The sequence below is a fragment of the Amphibalanus amphitrite genome, unplaced genomic scaffold (genome assembly GCF_019059575.1).
Source record: "Amphibalanus amphitrite isolate SeventyFive unplaced genomic scaffold, NRLGWU_Aamphi_draft 000784F_arrow, whole genome shotgun sequence".
NCBI lineage: Eukaryota > Metazoa > Arthropoda > Thecostraca > Balanomorpha > Balanidae > Amphibalanus > Amphibalanus amphitrite.
In genome coordinates, this window is record NW_024882278.1 from 33,168 (window position 1) to 53,252 (window position 20,085).

Here is a 20,085-nt window from a genome sequence, read left to right on the forward strand (position 1 = left end):
AATGCCCCTAAAGCCCCAGTTCGGGGTCGTTGACCTGACCTTTGACCTCAGGTCACCAAAGTTTCTTAAGTATTTTTTTCTAGGTCAAATGCTACACAACCGTGCTCGTAATTTGTCTTTATTTTATTTCTAATACTATTTTTGGCAGCTAGCTGAAGTTCACGTCTGTGACGCTGAAGCTTGCCGTGCAGGGGTCTAGAAAAATCGGCCCTGAGACGTGATCAAGGAGGCTAGGTCCAATTTTTTTTTGCTTCAAAAGATGTCAAATTAATGGGAAATAAGGTACAACAAGTTTGGTCTTTCTATCCCTAAGCGTTCTTGAGGTATCGCAAATATTCGCCAGGGGGAGACGAAAACGCCCCCCCCCTCTCCGGGCCCGCGAGGGTTAATGGCTAAGCTCAATACGTATGCATTAAACCTGAAACCATAATAATTTTGAATGGCAACATCTAACTAAGGGCAAGGTGCTCATGGGTTTTGCAGATTGGCGTATCAGACAACAGTCTGATCACCTCAAGCTTGCCCCCACTGGCGAAAATTCGTGGCGCCGCCACTGTGGTGAAATGGTTATTCTGTCCTCGTCATTTCTCACTAAGCTGCACAACTGCACAACAATTCATGCCGCGTCCATGGCATTGCCTTGTAATCTGCAACCTCTCTTGGCTGCGAGTCAGATCTGGGGTCACGGACGATTATTGAAACGAGGGAGAGCACAGACTTACCTATAAAGCGGGCGGGACCATTGACCATTGACAAAGGTCTTTCCCCGCTCGCCAGTTCCAATGCTCCAGCGCTGAATGACAAAATGGGCACGCGAGCTAGGGGAGAGTGGGGAAAGATGCCCAGGGTTTTGCTATGTCATATAATATTCGAAAATGACGATGGGAAAGCAAAAACGTGGAGTTTCAACGGAAGCCGACATCATTTTTCTCAAAAAATATCACACTTTCGTGCCTGAAATATAATAACTTTTTTTGCTATTAAGCATTTTCCTGAAGAAGTGAAAGGGGGCATCTTACCCCACAGGGTGGGAAAGACGCCCCCTGACGTTGGGAAAGATGCCCCCTGCACTATAAGTGACATAAATGGGCACGTGAATCGCCTGAACGAATCAATAGTCCCTTCGAGCCTGCAGTAGACACCAAACGTCATCATAAGGGCCCCCAAAAGTAGTCGTAAGGGGCTTCAGAGGTCATCGGTTAGGGCCATCATAGTCCAGCGCGGCCAAACAAGCCTCCGTGGTGGCGTTCGGAGACCACTGTGGGGCTCTTATAGGTCTTCATGATGCTTGAGGGCCCTCGAGCCCATCGTGGGGACCTCCGATACGGCAGCGCGGCCCGTGGGGCCAACGTGGGAGCCCTCAAAGGATGTCGTGAGGGGCCCTGGAGCCAATAATGGGGCCCACAGAGGCCGTCGTGAGGGCTCTCAGAGTCAGATGCCGCCCAAAAAGTCGCTATGTGGGCCGAGAGACCGGCATGGGGAGCACCCGACCGTACTGGACTCTCAATAGTCCCAGATCGGCTTTTGTCTACATCAGCATCACAAGTATGTAATAAATGATTTGACGGGCTGTTTGAAGGACAGCCTACGGATTTAGGGGGGCGTCTTTCCCCATCAGGACAGGGGGCATCTTACCCCAAGGTACCGAAGTAACATTAAATCAGTACAATTTGTTAGCCATAAAACTACACCCTGAAACAAACTGTTTGGGACACAGTACACGCATGCTAATGTATCACGACTATAGCAAGGGACGCAAACATTATTTACCTTCTTTGATATTTACAATGTTTTGACACCAAAATATTTTTTGAAAGCAGCAAATAAAAAACATGCAATCATCAGCCAGCCGTTGCCCAACTGAGCTTCGCAATTTTTTGTGCAGTTAACAAGGCAGGCTTCCGCTTTACGCTAAGAACATTAATTTCCAGGTCCGATTCTTTGTTTCGCCGCTAGAGGGGGTGGGGCGTCTTTCCCACCCTGGGCATCTTACACCACTCTCCCCTATACTTAGCGCTGGCGGCAATACCTGCCCCTGGTAGGTAAGTTGATTACATCTTGTAACTTGCTCTAATAAGTAAACATGAATGCGAGCATCCAGCAGCATATGGGGGCCATTCATGTCCCAAGCCAACTGACTGACCACTCTGTGCTACCCCGTAGACGTCATGCCTCTGCCCGCCCGGAAATAGTCTGCATTCGAGTCTGCCGAGATATGGATCTGGATTCTAGGTATTCTATTCAGACATGGCATACCGAGCGGAAGGTCATGATTACAAATGGGCATGCACAGTTGCAGTGTCACAACTCGCAACGTCATACTCGGACAAACCAAGATGACGTCACTTCCATTTGACGTCATCATTGGAATACCTCCATGAATGTCATTGGTCACACTTGCTCCATCTGCATATGTAATAAGGACCTTACAGGTGAAAGACAACGCTAACCTCCTTTAAATGACGTCACACCTGAAGAACTTCAACGTCACACGTATCCACCTGGGGAGTCCGAGGTATGACGTCACACGCGGAAACCTATGACGCTCCCCTCATTTCTGACCAGTGACGTCGCACCTGCCGGCCCATATGACGTCAGAGAGGCTGTCCGTCTCGTTCGGAACCTGTTCTGTAACCGTGGCGGCCGGAGGCCTGGTTATCTCGTAACAGACGGAAACGGACGGTCCAGCTCTCCTTCTGCAACACTGGGTCCCATGAGCACCTCTGGGAAGTGGAAACGGTCGGCACAACCGCACATTGATCAATAAACACAGATGAGCCAATGTCAGTGTTGCGTCGTCTTATGCAACTGGACAGGAAGGAACTGGAGGGAAGTCTGTAACGTCATATTTCGGAAACCACTCTTCATCTCATTCTCCCGAAGAGATCGATGGACATTCAAAAGGATGGAGTCAAAGAGCTCATGATGTCATTCTTGAGCGAGCGCTATCCGCAGATCGTAGATAAATCCTCGCGATTTGTCATATTATCATAACAAGACGGCCGTCACCAGGCCAAGCTTTCGCTTTCTCGTGAGAAATGCGATGACCGCAAGCCAGCATGAGATGCCCAAAACAATGGCAAAGAGAATGTGGCGACAATACGTCCCCTGCATTGTTATCTGAGAGCCCGTCCGACGTCCCAGGCCGGATTTCTCGCGGCCGCTCCGGATAAGGAACCGAGCCGGACGCAGCAGAGGGCGGGACGGACTCCTGAACTGACACGACGGCGGGCTTTGTCTCTGTGACACGCTGCGCTTCTCGGCAGGAGGAGCGCGTCCGCTGAGTCATGGCACGGCGCGCTCCGCTCTGCAGGCTCGTGTGAGAACCGGTTTGGTGGGTCGAGCGGCGGCTCACCACCACTGGCACTGACCGACGACCGTCCGACCCCGGCTCCGACCACCGATCGGACCGCCGTGCAGACCGTGCCATGCACCGACCCGGGCTGTTTTTAAATCACCCAGGCAGATTTAAATCTGGCGGCACGCTAATCGCCACACGGGCACGATCCGATGACGTCATACTGGTGCCATTTTCCGTCACGGCACGCGCGTCACGGGGCAAACCGGCGGAGTACCGGAGCGGCGAGGGTGCCCTTGAGTGTCCGGAGCGAGCGGGCACTCATGAACCGCTCAGGCCACGCCCACACCGTGCGAGTTGTGGGTTCCAAAAATAACCGGCTGACGTCCTCGCAGTGACAGCGAGTGCGTTAGTGAGTCATATCCTCCAGGATACAGGATTTTGGTATTGAAGCACACACAATGGGACAGTAGATATTAACATATCCCTTGCAGAGGTCTACTAGTTTCCTACCGATGTTTATGCTTATTTTGTTCGATTAAAACTTTCAAATGCGCATCCAATGATGCCTCCCCGATCACCTACTGTCCGATTAAAGCACTAGCCTCTCGTGGCCCCACACGGTGGGAGCTTGAGCGGGGACTTTCTCACTCTCCCAGTATGGCAGATGCTGCTCATTGACTCCTTATTTAGTGTCCAGGTCTCGCTCTTTAGTGGCATGACCTCGCTCTCCCCGCAGAGTAGATGCTGCTCACTGACTCGTGTAATACCCCGACCTCTCCTCTCCAGCAGAGCAAATGCCGCTCGTTCTTTAGTGCCATGACGCCCCGTCTCACTCTCCCCAGCAGAGCAATTGCTGCTCAAAGCCTCGTTTAATGCCCTGGTCTCCCTCCCCAAAACAGCAGCTGCCGTTCACAGCTCCGCTCTATAGTACTCTCGCCCGCAGAGCAGATGCGGCTCACTGCTCACCGTTCGCCGTCTCGTCAGCCGTCTGTCGGTCGTGCTCGGCGCCTGAGATACCGTTAATCAATCCACCCGGATACCACCCGAGGCGGCACGGCTTATAGGGTTGGGTCGGGTCGATACGGTACGGTGCAGCTTATAGGGAGCACGATAGCAGCTGCAGCAGGATAGAGCCTACAGTGCGACACGGGCACGGGTCGGGTCAAGTCGAGTCAAGTGAGGGCATGAAGGTAGCTATCATGTCTGATCGAATCGTGCAATAATGCTCGGTTTGGGTCAGGTGTGTTTGGTTCACCGTAGAGGCGTTACAGCCAGTAATATAGTACAACTGTCGTAGAGAATAATGCTGAGCGGCTGGCTGAGGAAAAACGGGAAAAGGAGGAGTCATACAGTCAGCGGAGTGCGAGCGTACCGTCCCGAGCGCAGCATAAATAGGACACGACCGTCCCGACACGACCATCCCGGCACGACCCGGGAAAGTGACGTCCGAAGACGTGTCCGCGTGTCCGTGCCGGGCCGTGTCCGGGAGAGTGGCGTGTCCGCCGGACATGCCTCGTGTCCCGGGTGCTCACGAGGACGCTGTCCGCTCACCGGGGGAGATAAACATCACCCACCTCCCCTGAATCACCCGGTGAGCCAGCGGCGGTCAGTGGTAGCCGGCCGGCGCCACTGAGTTTGAGCGTTCATTGTTTAGTGCGGGCTGTCTGCTTGGCGAGGCGGATCTTACGACAGCAGTACGACTGAGCATGATTGAAACTGGTAAAATACATACCTGCCAATCTTCGTCAGATTACCTGTAGTCGAAATAAACACGAAGCAATCAGCATTCTGACTTGTTATTTCACAGTTCATGGTCGTTCATATGACAAACTCGGCTAGTACGATGAATCACTACATGGGAACTAGAGTACCCGGGCGAATGAAATACAACTGCATACATGAGACCCACTTAGCAATACGGAATATCACTGCAGACGGCAGACCCATTCCCAAACGGACACCCACTGGCACTGAAAGAAACAAAACCAACTTGCACTCGACGAACATCATTGAAATTACTTAAATACCCGAGACCAGCTAATCACATCAAACAACGATGAGCCACGCACGGTACGAAAAAAAGAACTACAATCTTCTAGCTGCTATAGTCTGCCCTCGTCAGGTACCAGTATCGTTCATCCACCCCATTAAACACAGGCGTATCACGACACAGCGTATCACGCCTTTAATGCCTGCTGGGTCAGTTCAGTCTCTACTTTCCTCACTCCAACCAGCTCCACTTCTGTGCCACTAGCGGCGGTGCCCACACTGGCCACAGACGCCTCACTCGAGGTCCGCCCTCCGATCCTGCGTGCCCGGCCCGCCTTCTTAGCCGCCCTCTTGGCCCTGCGTCTCGCCTCTTTTTCACTGGCCGGCGGTGTGAGCACCATCTCTGACCAGAGCAGGGCGTCCCAGTCGGCGGCTCCGGGCGCCTTCCTGGCCGCCAGTTGGGCCCGCTCCGACTCTGCCAGCCACTGGGTGATGGGGTTCCGGCGACTGAACGTGAACGGGGTGCTCGGCGGGGCGGCGGCCGTCGTCAGAACTGGGGGCACCCGGGAGAACATCTTGTAGAAGTCCAGTCCGGCCGATGGAGCGGACGCCATCGACTCGGGACGGCGGCTCTTCCGGCGCCGCTCAGAGAGACGGCGCAGGCTCCGCCGCAGGTGGTCGCGGGTGGCGGTTACTGTGGGTAGACGGCGACGAGCGCCGCCCCCACCGGTAGCGTCGGAGGCGGCGGGCTGAGCGCTGCCGTCCTTCGGCTGGTTGGAGTTGTCATCCTCGGTAGTGACAGTCTTCGATTTGCCTTCCTCTGTTGTTTTTTCCTCGCCTGTTTTATCTCCTGTCGCGGCAGGTCCATCCATCGGCCGTGAGTTGTCCTCATTGTCCGACCTGGCGCTGCCGGCATCTGAAGATGCTCGCTCCGGAGTCAGACACGCCGACATGATCTTGGTCGTCCTTCCTAGCAGCTCCGCGGTATGTGGCGCCTCGACGGCCCGGTAGGCGCCGCAGTGGGACGCTCTCCTACCCCCGCTGCAGTCCTGAGACCCGGGTGTCTCAGCGGCCAAGGCAGACACGACGACTCCATCTGTCTCGGTGGGGATACGCGGGAGGCTGTCGGTAGGTCGTCGGACTTTGGGACGGGTCACACCGGATGGGATGTTACCGGTACTGCTGGCTAGACCGGTCGATGCTACCTTCAGTCCACCGGCTGTCAGCAGAGCAGAGCTCCCGTCACTGAGTTTACTCCCACCTCGGTTCCTCTCTGCCGCCGGTGAGACTCTGAGATCGCCGTCACCGGAGACCGCTCTGGCGTCTGACGGCGAGGTCACGCTCGAACACGCTCCTCCGGTAACTCCAGACACTGTGACACTACGCTCGCGCACGGCGCCGGTCGTCTCAGCACCGCTCCGCTCCCCGCTGGGACTCAGACCGTCTGTCGCCGGTTTATCCACTGCTGAAAGTGTAACACGCTGACCGAACGCAAACGCCGCGGCAAAACTCGGTGGAGTTGGGGTAGTCGGCGAGTTAGGATCGCCCTCGACGTAGATGATACCGTGGTTAGTCACCACAGCTTTCCGCCGGGTCAGTCTGCGCAGAGACCTGCGCATCGAGCCCTTCTTGAACGACAAACTCCGCGAGAACTTCGACGCCGAAATGTCATCCTCCTGTCGTCGTTTACTGATGAAGATTTTCCTCAGCTTTTCTAGAGTCCCCTTCATGGCTGACACTTGTCACAAGCTCCGTGACAGCTCACACTTGCGCTATCGCGCCCGGTCGGCACGCCACTGCTCGCGGGATGCGCTCGCTTCCTCGTCTGCCCGGCCACCCGGCACGGAGAGTCGCCACCACGCCGCCACCTGTCGGTCGAGACCAGAAGCAATTTCCGGTTTGCAGCTCGGAGTCAGGCCGGCCGGTGCACAGTGGGCGGGCCCGTTCGGTCAGTCCGGAGGGGGGAGGGAGGGGGCAGAGAGGGGGATGACGGCCCGGGACAGGCCGAGACCAGCTGCCGGAGTCGCGTGACGTAACTTTTGCCACTGTCAGTCGCCACATGCGGCCGTCGTCATCGGCCCATCTCACGGCAGGTGTTCCCTACACACGGTTCCTGGTGTCACGACAGACAGATGGAGCGGTTTACGTCACACGAGAACGGCCCATGACTGTATCGTTTAGTGGGCAACTAAAAACCAGCCATTGGTATTGCTAATGCCTTCAGAGCGGCTTTTTGCTGCTATGAAATAATGTCAACGTTAAAAAGTGGCTGGGAGTGGCTATGCGTAGAACGGCATTGGTATGTAACTTATAAATGCAGCCAACAGATAACATAATGATGAGGAATGATGGCTGGGACATCCCTAGCTTTACAGCTATTGAAGTCCGTCAATTTTCGCCATTCCCAAACACTAAGTAGGTTTTTGAAGCACTACTGTATTTCAATATTCAAATATTTAATTACGAGTCTTCAACCCATCTACCAAGACCATCATCACGGCAGCCACCGCCAGCGCCCGATGCCCAGCGTAGCTAAAGGGCTAGGAGTGCATTGCGGTACAGTCTACCGGCAGGCGTTTGTACTGCGGTACAGCCTACCGACAGGCGTTTGTACTGCGGCACAGCCTACCCACCCAGTGGAACGAAATTGAATGATATTTGTAATTTGTTTGCCGTTACTCTTCAGAGAGCTTTGGGAAATGCACAAGAAAACTTCGATATTGAGATACGATACATCATTGCGAGACGGTTTCGTGCGATTTGTGAGTTACAAGATTGGGCACAAGGCACCCAATCAGTGATTATTTACTAACAGCAAACAAATGAATACCTAAATCCGAACGCGGCTGCTCAAATACGAGCTCATTTTTCGACAGCGAACATAAAACAATATGTAATGTAGCGGAGCTGCTATCCAGTAGCGGCGGAACACCTTCAATTAAGGGGGGGGGGGGACAGCCGACTTTTGGTCCCATTTTTCATGCAACGCCCATAGGGCTAATGTTAAAATGCCAAAATCAATGGGGGGGCAGTGGGCACGGTGCCCCGGTGCCCTCCCCGTTCCGCCGCCTATCCTGCTATCCACGCCACATCCTTTGGCTAAGAAAAGCTGTGATGCTGTGAAGAAAAGCACTGATGAGCCAAATGAGGCAGCCCCGGGGCGGGGCAGGATGGTATTGATGTTGTTAAAAAGGAAAAGGGCCACCTTCGTGAAATATGAAGATATCGTTGTTTTTCATATTGACATTATTATTTTTCATTTTCTTTTTAAAACTGGTGCCAGAAGTGCACAATTCGCTAAAAAGTATTTAAAACTATTTAACATATTGGTACTATGTTGATACTCTCTACGGCACCTACTGTATGATGGCATAGCGATGACGTCACACTCAAGCCAATCAGCGTTCAGAAGACAGACTCGTCGGATTGTGTCAGATAAGCTGATTGGTTAAAGCTGAGCTGGTTGGAGCTGATTGGTAAAAAACCAAAGCCTCGCCGCGGGTGGCTGTATTGTCGGATAAGAACGCATTCCTGGGATAAGGACGCATTCCTGGCGTATTTTCTTTTAAAATTGCCGATAACTACGAATGGAGGCCGAAATCGGCCGTAAGGAGGTAGACAGATAGGTTTTCGGACACGGGCTACAAGATGGCTATCTCAGTTTCAATCCCCATGTTAAAGGTGGCCCTTTTCCTTTAAAAGGGAGGCGTTTAAATGCACTCGTCTCTATGTATGATACGGCTCGCGAGGCGTGTTTGTTGAAAAGGAGTGGACCTTACGGTCCTGTTCCGTGTCGTTGGGAGGATTGAACAAGCCGGGCGAGCGTCATTTTTGTTGTGATGTGCGGCTGACGTGTGCGGTGTATAATGCTTTGGTCAATAAAAGAGATAGCAAAAAAAAAAACTTAGCCCTCCCCCATGTATCCACTCCATAAAAATAGTCGCCTCCAGCTTCCATTAGAAGCAGTTTATGACGTACGATTGTCATTGCCAATGCCCGGCTCGAGGGCGGCGAGTTTTTAGCACAGAGCGTTACACATACGACCGGTCGGTCAGCTACGGGCAACAACCGCTAACCAGTCAAACGATAAAGTACACTGACCACGCCCGGGGCATTCAGTTGCGTGAGTCGCTGGCGGCCAGTCGCCTCTCGGCTTGGAGTGTGATAGCACCCGGCCATCTAACATGTAGTACGACGTTGGCGTGCAGTGAGGTGCGATGCGTTCTTCAGAGACAGCCAATCGTACGTGAAGCTTCGGTGCTTTCCTATATTCGCAGCAGCGCAGTATGGTTCGCTGAGCCGCTTACCGTGTTGGATACTACAAGGTCTTTCAGTGACGCGTTAGCCCGTTGAGGGCTATTCCCCGTCAGGATGCGTGTCCACCTGTGGCTTCTCGTTGTGCTGGTGCCAGCCGTGGCCGGAGGGTTCTTCGACCGAATGGTGGCGCGTTACCGCGAGCGGCGAGAGCACCGCCACGAGGAGAGGTTCCGGCCCATCTTCGTCGACTACCAGGACGAGATGGAGAAGCTGATCGCAGAGAACGCCGCTAACATGGAGAGCGAGCACCCTGAGTTTGCGCTGGGAGTGCCGGTGAACACGGGGTACGATCAGAGACCGCAGACGAGACAGCGGTATCGCCGGGAGAGACTGCGGGGTCTGGGACAGCGGGCAGAGAGAACGCCGACCGAGGAGGGCCAGCGGGGTCACGAGGAGCACCAGGAGCAAGAGAGGCCCAGAAACCGGCTCAGAGGGGCCGGGATGCTTCTGTTCGGCCGCAGACGTCGACCCCTGGGCCGGCCGCGCCTGCGCACACCACCCACCCCCGTTCCGCCGACAACGACGCGACCCACCGAGACACCGCCTCATCACATCCGGCTGCCGACTGCCATCGACGGCTTCGACGGCATCAGCCCGTCGACACGCCGTCCAGCGGCTTACATCGGCCCCCACGGAAGGGTGGTGCTCCGGGACCGAGACCCTATCGGCGCCGGGCAGCCCCCTTACCGGCGGCGGCCACCGCACCGGGCACCCTCGGAGAGACGAAGACCCGTCCCGGCGCGCAGGCACCCGGTGCGAGGATGCAGAGGCAGAAGATCGTGTGTAGAGGAGGGGAAGAACGAAGGTCTCGTGCCGATGCCACTGCCAACGCCGCCTCCAAACTATCATCCCAAGATGATAAGACCGGAAAATGCAGTGCCGACGAAACCATGGACGACGAAGATTCGGGAGCCAGAAAAGACAAGACTAACAAGCGAAAAGCCATCGCCTCAGTCAAGAGCAATAGAAAATCACTTGTCTGAAACTATGGACCCCCGTGTTAACCCAGGACGAGGCTCACGGAGGACAACACGAACACCAGCGGAGGTAACCCAGCGGCCAACGACGGCAGCCCAGATTCCAGTACCGGAATCAAAGGAGTCCATCCCGGGAGGTGAGGCTCTGTTCGAGGCCATGACCTCAGTGCTGGACACGGCGCGGGTCGCTATGCTGGCAATGATGCCGCACGTTCCGGGCATCGAATCAGCGTCATATGGAACTAAAATGACAAAAGCACCGAGTTCTGAAAAGGACAAGGCGGCATCATCAGCTTTGTCAGATGACCCTATGCTCGGACAAGGCAGCACAGAGCACAGCGGCAGCTTCGCCAGGCATACCGTGAAGCCGATGCCTGACTTGCGGCGCTTGAGAGCCACTACCAGTCATCCCACGGTGTCCAACTTTGATACCAACGATATGCTATACACTAGGCAGGAAGAAACTGAAGAGGAAAAGGAGCAGGATTCCAGTGATATCCGCTGGGCCAATCTGCTCGCAGCGGCAGGAGAGGAAGATCTCGCGACCGTTTATGGCATGCTCGAGAGGGCAAGGGAAAACAGAGAGATCATGAGCAGGGTAAGAAGCCGACAGAGAGTTGGATTTCAAGGAACATCGACAAGTGGAGAAGAGGAGAAGGTCTACGGCAATGCTAAGATCAATGGGGAAGCGCCGTCTTTTCGCGATGAGATTCCCCTCACAGTAAAAGAACGGGAAGAAAAACCAGCGACAAATACAGCTTCAATCAGAGCACAGCTCAAAGCGATCGTGGAATCACTAGAAAACGAGCCTAACCGGCCAGACCAAGCTGTTGGACAGGGTCACGACGATTGGAAAGCATTCGACAAATACTCCAGCGGACGGAGTTCTGTGTCAGAGATTGGCACGTTCTCTCAACACCCCTCTATGCCTCCGGAAGTTCACAAGCTGAAAACCGACGAGAGTGAGCCTGTGTTTCGTAGTGGTGAAGAACGATTCCCAATCAACGCTGCACCCGTGATCTATGCAATCTGGGGCTCCAGGCGTGACAAGGATAAGCACATTGGCAGAACCAGTTCAGAGACGGGTGGAAAGCCCATCCACACCTCCAATGCGGGGGAAAGGCCAACACATTATGTTGATGATGGCTACCCACTCAGTGAAGAAGCCTTGTTCAGTTCTCAGGATCAAGCAAGACACTATCACGATGAGAACACCAACCTTAATGACAATAGTGAACAGAAACAAGGGACAAAACTGAGCTATCCAGACGGGAGCGCACAATTGGACAAAGGTGCCGGCTTGGGGTTTCGTGAACCTAGCCACAACCGTAACTCCAAACTCAGCAGGGTTCCCGCTGAAGAAGATGGCTTCAGCAACACGCCTCAGAGTGTAGGTGATGGACGAAGAAACAGATACATTTTGGGCCCCAGCGATTTACGTGACGTGGAATACACCCACCAGGACGGCGATAGTTTTGTCGAAGACGGCATCAACGCCAGGGTAAGCGACGCCAGTTACAATGGTTTCAAGGAACCAGCAGGCAATGCGCAGTTTCGAGACGGTCACCAAGTCAGACCAAGCATTGCGGCAAGTGAAAATGATTTCACTCCTCGACCAATTCAGCTCCACAAGCCCTACTTCGAAATTCATTCTAAAGCCTCTAAAATTCAGGCGGACATACAGCAGAGCGATGAACGCAAGACAATGGATAATTTCAGCCCCAGCATGGCACCTAACATCGCATCGACTGAAGACGCTGGGTTTACAGTTGCCAAGCAGCCTTCAGACGAAGCCATCTCTGAGAAATCTGGCTCAAATAGCAACTTAAACAGCAGGGCAGGTCAGGACCAGGTGGATGAGCAGACAAGTCCACCACATTCGACAGTTCCAGGCGGGAGGAGACCCGAAGACGCAAGTTCTAAAGTAAGGCCAGCAGCAGTCCATCCCACTTCCACTGACGTCCTGCACAGCGGACAACCTGCAAACGAGCCCCAACAAAGCACAGGATCAAGTGAACCGAGGGCTAGTACAACTACATCACCTGAAAGCACCAGTCCTTCGACAGCATCGCCACAACCAGTAGCGGAAGTGTCCATAGCGACGCCATCACCCCATCCGACTACAGCACCCAGTACATCTGACCAAGCTGCACTCCAAGAAACTGATCAACCGACATTCGCCACGACTGTTCAGTCAGCGCCCAGGACGACTTCACAGCCCACGTCATCGGAAGAAACTGTGACGGTGTCGCTCACTCTGGAGGAACTGATGAGACTCATCAGTCAAGTGTCTCAGAAGCCGCCAAGCGCCATGGAAGAAACGACCTTAACAGCGCTGGGTATTGAGAAAATAACGGAGAAAACGAGGGAAGAGGACGGACACGAAATCGTGCATGCTCCCAAAATAAATGGAGAAGACAACCCATACGAAGAGGAAAGTGAGGATCCCTTTGAACACGTCGAGAGTGGTGAAAACGTCGAGAATGCCGCAACAAGGCCGATGGAATCTACGCAAGTACAGAACACAGACAAAACTTTCCCCGCGCATCACGAAGAGAGGACGTTTCGTGTCAACCAGAGGAAAGACGGTGACGAGATGGATGATACGAGTTTCAGAGAAACGTATCCCAGAACTACTTCATCGTCCATCGAGAGCGACGACGGACGGTACGCAGGATCTCTGCGCCCTCCACCGACAGCTCCTATGACTACCGAGCAGTACCAGTCGACTGAAGCGAGCCGGAGCGATGATAAGGACGATGGGTTGGGGTTTGGGGCGCCCGGACTGCAGAGGTCCTCGACGCCCACCAGTCGCAGCGAGGTGCTGCTGACAACTGAAGTCATTCCAGAGGTGCAGATGAGGTCCACGCTCACTACTGAACATCTTCAAACGACAATTCCTTCAAATATCCAGACATCTCAGCAAATCACCAGCCCGACATATGCTGCGATTACTACACCTCAACCATTAGCCTCACCTACCACCTCAACTACCAGCGACGCTTCATATCTTCGAGAGCCACCCACAACTATTGATTTCCCGACGACACAGGCCAGCCCGCCAGTGGTTGAAATGTTTGCCATTCCCACATTCGGCGAATGGCTGGTGGCACCAGCTACGGAAGCGAGAGACTACTTCAACGAGGGAGAGGAAGGAACGACCAGCTCAATGGTGTTCGAAGCGGTAGCTGTACCGACAGTTGACGATTGGTTTGAGACTGTAACATCAAGTTCAGGCACCACTAGTGGCTTCCCTTCTGCACTGACCAGTCAGCCGTCTACCACGACCAGGCAAGCAACTGCAACTACTTCTCCAACGTCTACTACAAGAAACCCACCCACCACCACTACTTCTACATCAACTTCAACGACTCTTCAAGCCTTTACAACCGGTACAAAGCCTACTACAAGCCCAGCGACAAGAGCGACAAGTTCGAAGCCTACAATGACCAGCTCAAAGAGCAGTCCCAAGCCTACCACCAGTCAAAAGCCAGCAAAGATGAGCCCCGAGCCTAAAACTACTAGTCCGAAATCTACCATGACCAGTACAGCACCCGTAACAAGCAGTCTAAAAACCACAACGACCCGCCTGAGCCCCACCACAAGCAACTTTAAACCAGAGACGACCATACCAGATCCTACAAAAAGCACTTCGATGACCTCAGTCGCCAGTTCAACTACTGCAAGAAGTCAGACGTCATCGACAAGCGATCAACCAACAACTACTACAACAGCAGCAGCAGCAACCACAACAAGACCTACAACCACTTCGACAAAGCCAACAACAACCACAACGACAGAGCCAACAACAACAACAACAACAGCAACAGAGCCAACAACCATAACAACGAGAACAACAACCACAACAAGGCCAAAAACCACAACAACGAGCCCAACAACCACAACGTCAACACAAACAACTACTACGACAAAGTCAACAACCACGACAAAGAGAACGACCACGACAGAGCCAACAATGACCACAACGAGCGAAACAACCACAACAACAAGGTCAACAACCACAATGCTCAGTTCAGTACCCACCACAACAACCGAAGTGCTACCAATCAGGTCCGAAGAGGTGACTACACCTCCGCTGTCACTCCTGGAACAGGTGATGACAAGGTCCGTACCGTTTATCAAGAAGAGGAGGCGCTTCACCACACCGACTTCGGTTGAAACAACCACAGATGGGTCGAAGATAGAGCCCATTCAAACGACGTCAAGCTACAAAGAGCCGAGTTCCGTGATGCCGAGACCTGACGAGCACACGACAGCTAACCCTGGACTAGTCACATCGAGACGAGAATCACTGCGCTATGATGTAGAAGTTGCGAAGCCAGACATCCAGGCAACAGACGAGGAAGATGGTGAGGATCGGAACACGCCCACAAAGAGTCCATTGCCCAAGATGTCACCTGAACTGCGGATGGCGCTGGTACGGGAGTTACTGAAGCAGATGCAGGCTGCCAAGCAGTCAAACCAGAAGAAGACGAAGGCCATGTCGGGGACGAAATCTGCGACTCAGACCTATCATTCACAACCGGCAGAGCAAGATGACGAGCAACCGAAGATGCAGACGATTGATGAAACAGCAGCGGACACCTCGTCAAACGACGAAGAAGAAAATGAAGAAGATCCTCCACCAATCGAAGAAGAATCTGACGGGCTAACTATTGACCCTGAACCGTCCGCTCAAATCGAAGCATCTCGGGCCGACTTGGAGGGCTTGAAACAGAACATGGAAGCGAAAAAGGCTTCCAAAAATTTGAAAGTCGATGTCAAGGTAGACCCAGAAGTCAAGACTGAGGCCGAGAGAATAGCAGCCTTGCTGAAAGGCGATGTACCACAAACCAAAACTATTTCGATACGCCAGGAACCTGAGACATCAGAAGAGAGCCAAGAGCCAGTCACACCCTCGGCATTCCTTCGCGCACTGCGAGAACGGGTGAAAAACCGCCCGTCAATCCGAGGCTCACGCAAGAAGACTCGGCCAAAGCCACGGCGACGCGGCAAGATAAGGAAGTCGCTGCCTCGCGGGCCGAGACCGTCAACAGAGGATGAAGAGGATGAGACAGAAGATGTCGAAGATGACAATGACGAAAAGATGTCGGAAGAGGATCCCAAACATTCAGAGCAGCCCAGAGCGAAGCTTCATCAGCTGGTCAATGCAGAGCTCAATAGTCAGAACGACGAGGAAGCTGCCGCCGAAGGTCTTGATAATCTAGAATAAGAAACTTCGCAGGTAAATCAACATAATGTCAACATGATAATATTTTAAAACTGTTGACTTGATTGTGCCTCTGTTGCCCGATTGTTCCGTGAATACAACTAGAATGAAAGGTATGAAAGCAAGATTGTAGCGTTTTGTGATCCGTGAGTGTTTGTTGTCGCATTTTCATCTTGCTGACAAGTGACATGCTTCCAGACTAATCGCACTGAGAGCCAAGGGAAGTTGATGAAGAGCACGGGGTCATCAGATTATGCAATCTCAGACAAACGGACCCGTGCTGTTGCAGCCGGCAGTGACCTTGCGAGGAAGTTCATCGTTTCATACGTGCTGTGTCCGTAATGCCAGTGTATGAACACGTTGCTGCTTCTGAAATACACGTTATTACCACCTACCTCGCCGTATTGCCCGCATAATAACAGCTTCCAACACCCAATCACGCTTCAACCCCCGTTAGTTGAGGCAATCGTTCCTGACGACAGCGTTCGGAGGGGGGGGGGGGGCGGGTCGGATAAAGGTTCACTGTTCTCTGGCCCGGTAAAAACCCGTGCTCCCGCCCCGCAACCCTGAAAAACTGGGCCGCTGGGTGCACACGCTCAGGTTACGAAGCACATACACGTAACCAGAAGTTGTCTCATGTCTATTGTCTGGGGTCGACACCTGCACCCCAAGACCCGCCGGCTCGGCTCGGTGCAAAGGGACAACACTGGACAGCACTGCGCTGAGCAAGCCAGCAGTAGGTAAAACGGCACAGCACGAGCGAGCACAAGGACAGGCGGCATGAGAGGGAAAACGATGTCGGCATTGCGGCGTTATCCACATCCTGAAACAGTCAGTGGGCAGGCATGCTGTAACGGGTATCGTATGTATGACAGGAGGAAAAATGTGGTAGCCGGTGTGTCGAAATGAGCTATGAGTTGACCTGTGCTGAGTGCCGGCATGTGAAGGTCAAGTGGCGCCGATGCGTAGTTGGGAGTGGTCAGAAAACGTTTGAGATAGTTGTGCTCTCATCCTATAAGTCAGGATGGTGTTGTATTTGGCTTGATGTTTGATTATGTGGACTCGATTGTTACACATCTAAACAGTCTTACGTATCATAAACCATCGATTACAAAGTAAGTATTGGCGATTTCACATTTTATTCATCGCCATTAGTCATTTCAAAATCAACAATTTAACACATATAGCATTCCATGGTACAACAGTTCAAGAGATAGATTGGCTATTCTGTAGGAATATTGAGCTCACAGCAATATGACTTGTTCACAATTTACGTTAGCGACACTAAGATCCGAGTAGAGCAGGGACATCACATAAACCGCAGGCTACTGATAAAACAACCACGTCAAACTAGCCAAGCAATAAACCACAGTAAGGGATTCGGGTGACATCGTAGAATATCCTCGAATGACACAGACAAAATATAAGCGGACAACCGACATTCAACAGCGCATGGACCATTTGCCAATCCTGATATGACCAAAAGACCACCAGCTGATTCTTATTTCGCTCAGCTCATCTTGTAACACGTCTGCTACAATAGAATATTTTTTCAGGTGCCCTGAAACTTCACATCACATGCCTTTTCCTGTTGCCTGACGTCTTTGGAATAAATTTCTTTTAAACACATCCATGAATGTTCGGAATTCAATGACGCGTTGTTAGATGCATCCAAAAAGGCCACTCTAGTTACCGTCGTACCCAACGACGGCTCAGTATGCCCCGCTCTCCGTCCTAACAGTATGCCCCGCTCTACGTCTTGAAGAGGATGAGTCGCTAAACCGGTCAGCTCATTCGCTGTCATCCTTTGGAAGCTGCCCCACCACACCTGACACTGCTCACAGAGACTAGCCTACAGCAGCCCAGCGAGCAGGGAAGCAAGCCGAGACGAGCTACCACTCTCCCGCACAGATTCCAGAGAGCTAGAAGAAGCTGGGGAGGGACCGCTTTGCCTACGTCACCGTTCAGTAGACAAAGAGCTCGGGGAAGTGCATCTCCTGAAGTGTGGGTGCCCGGTATACGGGAGGCTGACCCGGGTCGTCGCTCAGCGCGCCGGCCGCCTCGCCGTCCGGAGCGTCACTCAGGCGGGCGAATATCTCGTCCAGCTTCTCACGCAGCGTGTCAGCCTGTGAAAGGAGGAAGGGGGTCAGAAAAGTGCCGAATAAAGCGATGGGACGGATAACAATGCTGTGGTGCCTAAACATGCATACCAGCATCTGTGCTACCCAAGCATAGACACTCCAAAAAATGATGATTTTTTTTTAAATCAAAATGTCAGAAATCAAGAATTATTATTTTACCCTCCATCACATTCTTGAATTTATTCACTGATCGACCATGCCTTATCAACACTCTTATGACTCTCCACCAGACGGTCATGCCATCCCCGCCTTCTCCCTCCCCTCCGCCCATTCCACCCTCCCTCTCCCTCTCCCTCCCGTTCTCACCCCGGCGCCGCTCTGCTGGCTGAGCGCGTGCAGACTGAGTGTGCGGCACGCCTCTGTCAGTTTCTGACGTTCCTCCTCCTGCTCTGCCCTCCTCTCCTCCGGCGGTGCTCTCACCAGGCGACGCATCGCCTCGAAACTCACCGACTCCGGCGGCGGCTTCGGCTTTGGGACAGACAGGGGAGCGTTAGAGGGAGCAAAGCCAGAGACGAGAAGGACAGCATGGTGACACCGGGTAAGTAGCTGATCGCTGTAAGCAAACTGCAAAAATAAAATAAAGCAGCTGTTAGTCCACGGTAGGGCAAATGTAATAGACGAAAATAATAAATTATAGACACTGGAGATAATTTGGTCATCACATAGGGTGCTTCTTGCACTTTATGCGGATTCCAGCGCAATTTATGTGGCTAGCTTTATTGACACTATCCTCCTATTTAGGTAATGAAAATTTGTCACATCCGGTCAGTCTCGCATGCAATCAAATCCAAGATATAGCCCATTCATTGAAAAATAGTGAGAATGCACAAGAAAAGTCATCAACACCGATCGCTGCCTTCACACTAGCCTCTGGAGGTTTAAACAAACCAACCAGTCTAGCAGGCGGTCTACCAATCTGGTGGTCCAAAAGGTTTACCTAACAAAATCTGTAGTGATCAGAAACCAGTGAATATTGCGAGGTCTGCCAAGGGACCAGTGACTCGAATTCGGTTGCGGCCGATGACCGGTGTTGGTCGTAACCAGTGACCAGTGGTCAGTGACCGTCGTGGGTCGCTGACCCGTGACCGGCACGGGTCGTGACACCCAGTCACGCTCCCCGTAACAACGAGCCCGCCCTCCGAGAGGGAGGCAGATGTGTGAAGCCGTGAGGTCAGTGGAGCACACCACCACTAGGTACACCTTGGGACTGGTGTGCAGGCGCAACTTTCCCAGGGACTAAACGTGGGTGGTATTCTGGGAACGATAATGGTTCCTAAGCTAATGGGCGATACACCACCTACAGGATCATAAATGTAATTCTACGCAAGATTGTATATGATATTGCTAGATGACTTTCATAATCATAGATAGGTTCTAACAACTATGGAGTCCGTAATGTAGGTATGTGCTCCTCTAGTCGCTACTACACAAGGGTACCTCTATCATATTTTATGACATTGACCTCGAAGTTTTGGAAGCATAAAAAGTGTAACTCCTATAAAAATACGAGGGAAGAAATGTCATGATCTATCTAATCCCAAACACCAAATGACCAGCAAAACGTCCCGAACCATCACCCCCGCAATACATGCAGTTTAGCATGGCTAGTCGGCACCCTAAGGTGTTCACACAGAGTATTCCAGCATGCAATAGCATTTAGCACCAGTGCCGACCGCACCCCACTCTAGCAAAAGGCGTGCTACCATAATCCGTCGAGAGGGCAGAAAGGGAGCAGATAAAGGAGATAGAAGGTTCACCGGGCCACTGTTGGCCACTTACGTGATGCTATCGGTCGACCAATCGACAGCGGCAGCGGCAGCAGCAGCGGGATCCGCACATGGCACACAGCGAGCGAGCGAGCGAACGAGAGGCGGGGTGGAGAGCGAGGAGAGAAGCGAGTCATTCAGTAGTCATGGGAGATACTCGAGCTGGACAAGTCATAAAGATAAAATGGAGTCTGTGTGGAGTCATATTTGGGCTCGAGGTGTCGCTGGACACAAGAGAGCCAATTTACAGTCCGGACACGAATGAATTTATGTCAGATTGAGAAATATGGGGAGCAGTTGAGTCAGAGACAGAAAGACAGCTGGGATCAGCTTGCGAAGCCAGAGTATCGGAGCAGTGAGCATT

At 52.8% G+C, this 20,085-nt stretch overlaps 2 protein-coding genes across 5 annotated transcripts in view; one reads left to right on the top strand and one right to left on the bottom strand.

Moving 5' to 3' along the window:
- Positions 1-14,029: 14,029 nt before the first annotated feature.
- LOC122366087 (cell wall protein DAN4-like) lies at positions 14,030-15,817 on the top strand. Its single transcript, XM_043337903.1, has one exon. It carries the CDS (start codon positions 14,030-14,032, stop codon positions 15,815-15,817), a length of 1,788 nt encoding a protein of 595 aa, XP_043193838.1.
- Positions 15,818-16,830: 1,013 nt separating this feature from the next.
- LOC122366101 (protein EFR3 homolog cmp44E-like) overlaps positions 16,831-20,085 on the bottom strand; it is a 60,047-nt gene continuing 56,792 nt past the window's right edge. For 2 of the 4 annotated variants that reach the window (XM_043337932.1, XM_043337929.1), the window contains exons 17-19: positions 19,735-19,740; positions 18,262-18,423; positions 16,919-17,940 (exon numbers count right to left, since the gene is read on the bottom strand). In XM_043337932.1, coding sequence (XP_043193867.1) covers positions 17,779-17,940; positions 18,262-18,423; positions 19,735-19,740 — 330 coding nt within the window. In that variant the 3' untranslated portion in view covers positions 16,919-17,778. Of the gene's footprint in view, positions 17,941-18,261; positions 18,424-19,734; positions 19,741-20,085 lie in introns of all 4 variants that reach the window. The other 2 variants (XM_043337933.1, XM_043337930.1) reach the window with 1 other exon arrangement.

Bases quoted from the DNA above. Each gene is read 5' to 3' on its own strand.
- LOC122366087 (XM_043337903.1), top strand. From the start codon at position 14,030: ATGACCAGCTCAAAGAGCAGTCCCAAGCCTACCACCAGTCAAAAGCCA.